We start from the raw sequence: 9,161 nt of genomic DNA, 5'->3' as shown, positions 1-9,161 counted from the left end.
AAACAATGGAGCCGGCAGCGCCAGTCCCGCCGCACTCTCCACAGGGATCTGCTGGCTCGTGAAAGTTCCTGAGTCCTCCCAAAACATTTCTTCCCCCAAGCACCAGGTCTGCCCCTGGCACTTCCCACCTGGTCACCCCCCTCGCAGCCGCCACACTGCCTCGTGTGCCGGAGGGATTCGGCATCGGGCAGAGCGTGGCAGCCCACAGCATCCCTGGCCCCAGGAGCCCATCCTGCTCCGGGCAGCCTCCAGCATGTTGCATCTTGTGGCTGGCACTGCTGGGAGCCCTCAGCCCCCCAGGCTGGGGAGAAGGGCCCAGCACCTCCCTGCTCGTGGGACAGGGAGCAGCAGGGAAGCTGCCCAGCTTGCAGAGCCAAGGCTGGGGTGCTCCCGGACACCCCCAGACCAGGGGGCATCTCACAGTACTACCCCATCACCTGCAGCAGCATCCCGAGCACAGCGGGGCGGGGGGGTAACCGGCTGCAAGGGGAGCGAAGGTGCACCGGCACGGCCCCTCATGCTCCCCTGGGTGGGGGGAGCTGCTGGGGGTGCACAGAACAGCTCCTTGGGAAAAGGGGGGTGGGGGCTGGCTTTGAACCAGCAGCCAGGGCTGCTCCGTGCCAACCTGGTGACCTTGGAAGCCATTTGCCAGGCCTGAATAAAGTGACAGTAATCCTATTCACCTTTTAGCCTCATTTCTTAAGGCAACAAAGCACATGCCTTCACCGCGTGCAGGCGCGGGTGTCGCTCAGACCCTGATCCCGTTGGCATAACTCCAGGCAGGAGGAAGTTTTGTTCATTACCCCCGCTGCCAAGCTTTCAGCAGGGGCAGGAGCCCTGATGTTGTCACAGAGACCCCGGGGCAGGCGGTTTGCCACAACCTCATCCCTGCTATGGCCCCGAGGAGGTGGCAGCAGAGCTGAGCTCCCCAGCCCAGCCGGACACGGCACCGGCGATGCCCCTTGGCTGCCTGGCTGGCAGCTTGCCACAGCCTCGGGAGCTTGCACGTCCCAGCCAGTCCCAGCCCGTGGGCTCAGGCCCACCCAGTTGCACCCGGATCAGAGCACCCACCAGAGCCCCGGGCACCCGTCAGGCACCGCTGGGTGCTGCCTGGGCAGGTCTGCTGCCTGTGCCGCACAGCTGCTCTCCGAGGAGCTCAGCACCTTGGGAGGAGCAAGAGGGAGAGACCTTCCCAGTACAGAGCTGGAGGGTTTTGGGTGTTCGGTGGCGCTCACCCTTCTGCCCCGGCAGAGACCGAGCATCAGCCACAGCGTCAGGGCCGAGGCAGTAAAAGCAGCAGCCTCCCCGCCCCGGGAAGGGCAGAGATGCTCTCCAGGCCAAAGGCAACCTTGCCCAGACGCTCCTGGCCGCTCTGCAGGTTTGAGGAGAGAGGGCAGAGGGGTGCTGCGAGACCCAGGGTACCCCGCAACCCCCAGCCACAGCCCTGGGAGAGCAGCCAGCCCACCCACCCTTCCCTGCCAGGGCTGCAGGGCAGGAGCTGGTCCATGGCTGACATGGAAACCCCCGCAGCCGGCGCACAGACTGAGGCAGAGCCTCACCCACGCACCACACACCACTCCCTTGAAGTACTTTATTAAATAGTTTCCAAAAAAACAGAAGCAGAAAGACTCAGAACTAGCCCATCCCTCCTAGCTAGTTAAGAACTACAAACAGTGCATCCCCACGCCCTGCGGTGTCAAGCGGCTGCCAGGCATGTCCTGCCCAATATCCTGGCCCTTCCCACCCTGCTCCCTGCGCTCCAGCATCGCGGAAAGGGGCAGCAGGAGGGCTGCACCAGGGACAGCCGCGCCAGGGGCAGAGGGCAGCAGCGCTCAGCCTGCAGCCCTTCCTGCTGGGGCACCTCAGAGGCTGCAGAAAGCTACACAAGGCTCACACACTTCCCACCCAAAGCAACCACTCACCAGCTCCACAGCCTCCCCAAGCTGTTCCTCCCACACGGGGCTGCCCATTGAACATGCCCAAATGATGGGCAACCAGCACCAGGTTCTGCTGTCACTCTTCAACCAGCCAGAGCTGCCAGTTCCCCAGTTTCTGTGGATTCATGAATGCCCCAAAGCAACTTCCCCCTCCCCACCCACCTCCCACCCAGGAAGTTTATAAAATAGGGTTTGGTTTTGTTTTTTTGCTTTTTCTACAAAGACAGTGGTGGGATTTCTTTTGCAACAGCAGAACAGTCTCCCTGCGAGGTAGAGAGTTAATTTCAGGGCTGACAGATCCTAAATTCAAACCAGTTTGTCCTAGTTGAGGTAAAATTCAGTAGTTTATAGTAAGTTTTGCAATGCCAGAAGGCCATCAAGATTCTTCATTGCCAGAGTCGTCTTCATCAGCGTAACAGCTGTCTGCTTCTTCTTCCATCTCATCATCCTCGTAATAGTCATCATAGAAGAGATCTGAGCCCTCATCTGGGGCTGGAGTCTTGGTCTTCACACAGTACTCCGCCAGCGTGGTGGGAACCTTCACGCCATCCCGCTCAGCATCCAGCTTTGTGCCCAAGACTTGCTTCCTGGAGGGCAAGTGGCAGGGCTGGGAACAGGGCTTTGCACAGCACACCCATGTCACCGTGTGTGGCTCACCCCACAGGGATGCCCAGCGACACAGCCCTTCCCCACTCGTGGGTCACTCACTCACACCAGACCAGTGAGAGGACAGGGGAGAGAGCCCCACGAACAAACATGGCCACACTGTAATGTTGCCCCTGCTCTGCGGGCCACCTTTGCCACACCAGGGCTGGCCAGTCTGCAGCTCAGGAGCTTCATGTGCTGGTCCCATGAGACAGCCCTGACAGCACGGCCATGCTGGAACCACATCTGCTACGAACCCAGATCCTCAGCTCTGAAGCCAAAAAGGGCTTAGGCTGAGTGAAAAGCTGGGCACACAGAATCATGCAGTTGTTTAGGTTGGAAAAGACCTTTAAGATCATTGAATCCAACTGTTAACCCAGCACGGCCAAGCCCACCATTAAGCCACGTTCCCTAAACACCTTGTCTACATCTTTTAAATGCCCCCAGGTATGGTGACTCAACCCCCTTCCCTGGGAAGCCTGTTCCAATGCTTGACAATCCTTTTTGTGAAGAAAGTTTTCCTAATATCCAATCCAGACCTCCCCTGCACAACCTGAGACCGTTTACTCTCATCCTATCGCTTGTTACTGGGGAGAAGCAACCAACTTCCACCTTACTACAACCTCCTTTCAGGAAGTTGTAGAGAGCAATAAGGTCTCCCCTCAGCCTCCTTTCTCCAGGATAAACACCCCCAGTGCCCTCAGCTGCTCTTCACAGGACTTGTGCTCCATATCCTTCACCAGCTTCATTGCTTGGACGCTTCTGCTGCTTCCACCCAAGTCCTCCGAAGCTCCCACATACAGGTGGCAGGAAGAAAACCATTTGGAGTACCAGAGCAAGCCTAGCATGGCCCCCAGCCAAGCTTTTCCCAAAAGCCACACTTGGATATCCAGAATCCTTTCCTCCTACCAGCCTGCAAACTGTAGAATCGTAGAATGGTTTGGGTTGGAAAGGGACCTTAAAGATCACCTTGTTCCAACCCCTCTGCCATGGGCAAGGACACCTTTCTCTAGACCAGGATGCTCAAAGCCTCATTCAACGTGGCCTTGAGTCCCCAGACAGGACTCAGCAGGGAGGGATATGCCTCCAAGATCCTCCATGTCCTACAAGACTGCAGCTTAGCAAGTACTCAACAGTACTGCTGGGCCTGGGCTCAGCTCAGCACGCACCTGATGATGTCTGTGTACTCTCGGTCCTTCCCTTTGCTCTCCTTCCACTTGCGGTACATCACGGAGGCATCCACATTGGCTGGAGAAAATGTGTTGGGTTCGTTCAGCAGCGAGATCACACTTAGGAGAATGGTCCTGGCAATCAATAAACACGAGCAGGTAAGAGCCGAGGCAGGTCAGCCACTGCCCGTGTCCCAGCAGTGCCAGCAGCCTCAGTGTCATGGCACTGCTGCGTCCTGTGGCTCGGGAGGAGACCCTGGTGATGGCCCACCAGCAAGGGGGCATCTCAGCAAAGTGAAGCAGGCCAGGCAGGAGACAGCACTGCATGGGCTGTTGGGTTCACGCATGCTCCCACGCAAGCTCTAACTGTTCTTCACCAAAGCACACAGCCCAAGCGCTTTTCAACAACCTCTAGGCATCCCCCGCAGGCTTTGGGAGCGGAAGGCAGTCCCCCCCATCTCCCCACTTCCCCAGCCCTGCCCTCAGACAGGCCTCCTGCCCGCAGCTCGCTCCCCACGCAGCCCTTACCGCACGTTCTGAGTGGGGTTCCACCGCTCAGATGGCAGCTCCCCGCTCTGCGGGTCGTCCACCGGCGGGTGGAGGATGGAGATGCAGACATCACCGGTCTGAAAGCACAAGCGAAACAGGATCCTTAGGAGCTGCTGCTGTCCCAAGCACCCTCCAGCAGCAGCTCGGTGCTCTGTTCCAGCAGCAGCTCAGTGCTCTGTTCCAGCAGCAGCTCAGTGCTCTGTTCCAGCAGCCTGCTCGCTCTGCACTTTGGCTTAACCCAGGTGAGGCAATCCCAGCCTGTCCTTTCATCCCTAGGAAGGGACAGCAGAAGTGGTGGTCCCTGCTCTGCTGCCTGTAGCCTCGCACCCTGAGCAAGCACCCCATGACTGTCAGTGCAGTACAGACACAGCTGCCTGATGCCCCAACACATCACACCTCCAGCAGAGCCCTCCCAGTGCCCACCCGACACAGCCCACCCCCTCACCCCCAGGCAGCAATCCTCCGCAAGCACACAGCCCCGGGGCCGTGCACATCGCTTGGTGTCCAATCTTGCAATTAAGCACAATGTCCCTGCAAGCCAAGCGTGGGAGCCCTCAAACCTGGAAAGCCTGGCTGACCTGGAAACAGCTCCAGGACAGGAGACCGGCTGTCATAAGCTCGTTAGCTGCATTTCCAGTGCCAGGCACTAAATGCCAAAGGCACTGAGTTTCCAATGTCATGCTCCAGTGTCTGGCATTTTCATCCAATGCCGTCACAACAGATGGACACGTGCCCCCCCCCTGCCCGTCCAAGACACCCCAATGCTGTCACAGTCAACCTACCTCATAGATATTGGGGTGCCACATTTTGGTTAAGAACCTAAAGGCAGGAGGGGAATAAGGGTAGTCGATGGGAAATCGGAGACGAGCCTGCAAGTAAACAATCAGGAGAAGCAAGCATCAGCTTGTGAGAAGGAAGGGAAGGAAACCACAGATCTCCGACACCATCAGGAAAAAGGAGCCTCTGCCAAGTCCAGCCGTGCTCCTGCAGAGACGGAGCCTCCACGCCTGCCGGCTCTGCAGGCAGGACACCGGCAGCACAGCTGTGCAGAGGAAGGCGAGCGGATGGGTCTGCAAGCTGCAGCAGCTCCTTCATCACCACCCTGCCCTGTAACCTCGAGCCCACCCGGTGCTCTCCAACACAGAGGGAGGCAGCAGGCCCCAGGCAGAGCGCAGCAGGAGCTGACGGTGCTGGTCTGGCACACACCTTGCATGCTCGCAGCCCGCTCCCACGGCACAGGGCGACGACACCGAGGGCAGGCAGGCTGCTTCTGAATGGCAAAGGGCAGCAGGGCAAGGGCCTCGTGGCTGTAAGGCAGCAGACAGGGCTCAAGCCGTGTGTCTGAACAAATTGAGCAGCACTGAGTCAGATTGCCAGTCTGGGGTCGTCCCTGGTCCTGCTTTCAGGGACACCACGGCCATGCCACCAGAGAAAAGGCTGTTTATCCTTCAGAGCTCACAGGGGAGGAAGCATCAGGTGCTCTGTGCTCCAATTAACACATCGAATCTCTAAAAATAGCCCGTCACCACTGAAAAAAAAGAGACCAAGTCAAAACTGGCCGCAGTGCGTAGCTTAGGTGCTAAAAATAAAAGCACATGAAGATCATGCTGTAGTCCATGACTCCAGCGCCAGCAGAGGCGACCAGCCCACCACTGGCTTCTCCTACTGGTGACGGCCACAAAAATGAGGTATTAAGGCAGGACAAACAGACAGGCTCACTTTCAGCCTCCAAGTGAGCGGGCAAAGCCACAAAGAGGCGGCGCAGAGATGTACAGCAACATCCCCCCCATCCACCCCAGAGAGCCGCTGTCCCAGCCCACCAGCACCAGGCATCCCAAGGGAATGGGGGCTGCTTCGCCCACATCACTGCACAACCTGCGGTGACTGTTCCAGCTTTTGGGTGTTTCCAGGCTCTGGAAGCAAACATCCAGATCGAGATTCAGTCACTGCTCCCAAAAAAGCCAACAGCCAGAAACAAACCAAAAAAAATGGTGAAGATTTAAAACAACCAACAAGTTGCTGAACATTTCTTGCTCTCTCAAGTTCACGTACACAAGAATTTAGACATCAGATCTGTGAAACAACAGTGCAAACCACCCGGCTCTGCCCAGCAGTAGGGGACAGTCACCTAGGATCGCTCTTGACCCACAGAATGAGCCCGGTGTGGTCCCCATTCAGGAGGATAACTGCAAATGAGGCTTTGGATGTTTCTGGAATTACAGCCTCAACAATAGGCGATGCTGCCAAACCCAGTCGTCAGCTAACAGCCGTTAAAAGCTTAGTGTAGAAGGCAGAGAGGCATCTTTCCTGCTCCCTGCTGCCCTGACCAACCCCAACTACATCCTGAGTTCCAACCCCTCTGCTCACCTCCTGCCCTGCCAGGATCTGGCCCCAGCACAAGTTGATCTTATTGCAAGTCCAAGGAGCCCCCAACCACAATGGGCCCATCCCTACGCACGTTACTGCCTTGCCTTCCAGACTGGCCCTTTGCCCGAGCACCCTGTGCTCTGTGGCACAGGACAAGGGGTGGAAAGAAGGAAAAGTGAAGTGGCAGCTGGGGCTGGATGTGTTTTGTGTGTGCGTGGAGCTTCAGGCAGGCCAGGGCAGCACGCACACAGCAACACACAGCCCAGCGCTGGGCTCTGGCCAAACAGCTGAACTTCACAGAATAATCCCCTTTGTTGTGTCACAGAGGATCAGAACAAAACCAGCCAGAGGCAAAGCGATCCGAAAGGGAGCTCAGAAAGCAACTCCACTTTGCCGTACACAAACAGGCTGATGTTACCACAAGCTGGAAAAGGACTTGTCCCCTTCATTCTCCTCTTACGCAGAAAGTTTCATCTGCTGCTACAGCAGCCTGGAAGCTCTCAGGCACAAAACAGGAGCACGAGCTGCTGAAAGGGTGAGAGTTCAAAGGGCCTAGTGCCAAAAGAGGCTGTGGAAAAAGACTCCATTTCAGTGAAGAAATAAAACCTGACTCTGAAGCATCAGACTTGCCTGCCTCTGCTCCACGGGAAAAACAAACCACCCAGCTTCTTGGGCACAGCTGACCCTCGGGCTGACTCACCCCGGGTGCATCCCCACCCTGCCAGCAACAAGATGAAGACAGAAGAGCTCGTAGTGGAGGAGGGAGGATGAGAAAGAGGAAGAAAACAGCTACACAGGTTGCACAACACCTGGGAAGAGCACATACACATCCTCCGGATAGGGACTGTGCAGTCAGGCCACACACACTTTCTTCTCCAGCTCTCAAACCCCAAACAAAACCACAACACCCACTCCCCACGCAGCTTGAGCTTCTGCTCGCTCGGGCTGGGCCACTTGTGCCTGCACAAGAAACCCCTTTGTCCCTTCCCTCTGGCTCCACAGCGATGCCTCAGGTCCCCCCCAGAAGAAGGATCATAAGTGACCCAGAGATCGTGCTCCTGCACCCACAGACGAGGGGATGGAGGGGCAGGAAGATGGAAAAGCCCGCAGAGATAGAACCTCAGGAGAGGCAAATCCACCTTACAAAGAAGATGCCTAGTTTGGCAGCGGCCACCGGCACACCGGCTCCTCTTCTGTGCAAACACCCCAGGAACAACCCAGCTCCCAAAGCCCCAGTGACCCCAAGGTGTCCCGCTATAGACCCAGGTCTCCCTGGCCCTCACCACCCTCTTAAGCCCAGGATCACCCCTGTCACAGCTCCCCCTGTACCCACCTCAACCCAACCCCGAAGACCCCCTCCCTCTTGCCCCACAGCCCCCTCCCAGGGTCTCCCCACTCTCCTGCGGTCTCTCCCCCTTTCTAAATCCCCTCCCAAGGCATCCAATGTATTCCTCAACGCCACCCACCCTGCCTTCACCCCTCCTCAGCCCCATCTCCCACCACACACCTCTGCCCGCCACGTCCTGCTACCCACACACCAAGCCCCTCATTCCACCAGAGCTTCACCTCCTCGAGACACCGGTCCTCCTGACACCGCATGCCCCCCTGCTGCCCCCAGCCCCTCACCTTAAAGTACCCGCCTTCGTAGTACGTGTTCGGAGGGCCGAAGATGGCCACCTCCCAGTTGTAGAGGTCCCCCTCGTCCACCAAGTTGACCCGGAACCCTTCCACGGGCTCCTCCTGCAGCCCTTTGAGCTCCAGAAGCAGCGCTTTCTGTGAGCTAGGCACGAGGGGCCGCGCCATACCGAGGAGCTGGGGTAGGCCGCGATCAAAGCCGGGGACTAGCGTAGGCGCAACTGCCGCTGCGGGGAAGGGGGCGGCGGCAAGAGCTCCTGCTGCTCCGCGGCCGCGGCGAGCGCAGCCGCGCGGGGCACGACGGGAGCTGTAGTCCGCCCGCGCAGGGCGGGGCCGGAGCATGCCCCGCCCGTAGAGTGCGGCTGGCCTATCAGAGCGCGCCGTCGGCTGCGGGGCAGGGACGTGGCGGCCCCTCCCCCCAGGCCATACCCGCGTATTACAGCGCGCTGCCGGCGGGGGCGGGGCTCCTTCCCGGCAGCCTTTGCGGGGTGGCGAGTGCTGGGTACCTGCGGCCGCGCTTGTGCTGTGTTCGGAGGGCCGGTGTAGGCGGCAGTGCCGGCCCAACCCGCTTGTAACAGCGAGCGTCGGTGCTTCTGGCCTCCCCGAGTATCGTAGCCAGCTCCCCGGCCAAGCAAACCCATCGCCTAAGCGAGGGTCACCTCAGAGAGCGGCCCCTTCCCCTCTGGGCCTGAGCAGCCGCGCAGGCCTCACTGCCCTGCGGGCCTCAGCGCCGCGGGTTCCCCGATCCCCCCCACCCGTGGGCACCAGGGCACCCTCAGCACACCGACCAACACTAAAACCCACCCTGGATGATGGCCCTGCTGCTTCAGGTCAGCATTTAGCATGAGTAAAGTGGATT

General features: G+C 58.7%; 1 protein-coding gene across 2 annotated transcripts; it reads right to left on the bottom strand.

The window, feature by feature from the left end:
- Positions 1–1,577: 1,577 nt before the first annotated feature.
- On the bottom strand, positions 1,578–8,629 carry CDC34 (cell division cycle 34, ubiqiutin conjugating enzyme). 2 transcript variants are annotated; one of them, XM_005240826.4, is made up of 5 exons: positions 8,294–8,626; positions 5,083–5,169; positions 4,280–4,377; positions 3,752–3,886; positions 1,578–2,524 (listed from the first exon to the last, which is right to left on the bottom strand). In XM_005240826.4, exons 1-5 carry the CDS (start codon positions 8,468–8,470, stop codon positions 2,314–2,316), a joined length of 708 nt encoding a protein of 235 aa, XP_005240883.1. In that variant the 5' UTR covers positions 8,471–8,626; the 3' UTR covers positions 1,578–2,313. The 2 variants fall into 2 exon arrangements, with proteins under 2 accessions (XP_005240883.1, XP_055662663.1); XM_055806688.1 differs by having other exon boundaries at positions 2,253–2,556; positions 8,294–8,629.
- Positions 8,630–9,161: the final 532 nt, after the last annotated feature.

This window comes from Falco peregrinus, chromosome 5 (genome assembly GCF_023634155.1).
Source record: "Falco peregrinus isolate bFalPer1 chromosome 5, bFalPer1.pri, whole genome shotgun sequence".
In the NCBI taxonomy this organism is placed as follows: domain Eukaryota; kingdom Metazoa; phylum Chordata; class Aves; order Falconiformes; family Falconidae; genus Falco; species Falco peregrinus.
This window is presented reverse-complemented; position numbering and strand designations above follow the sequence as displayed.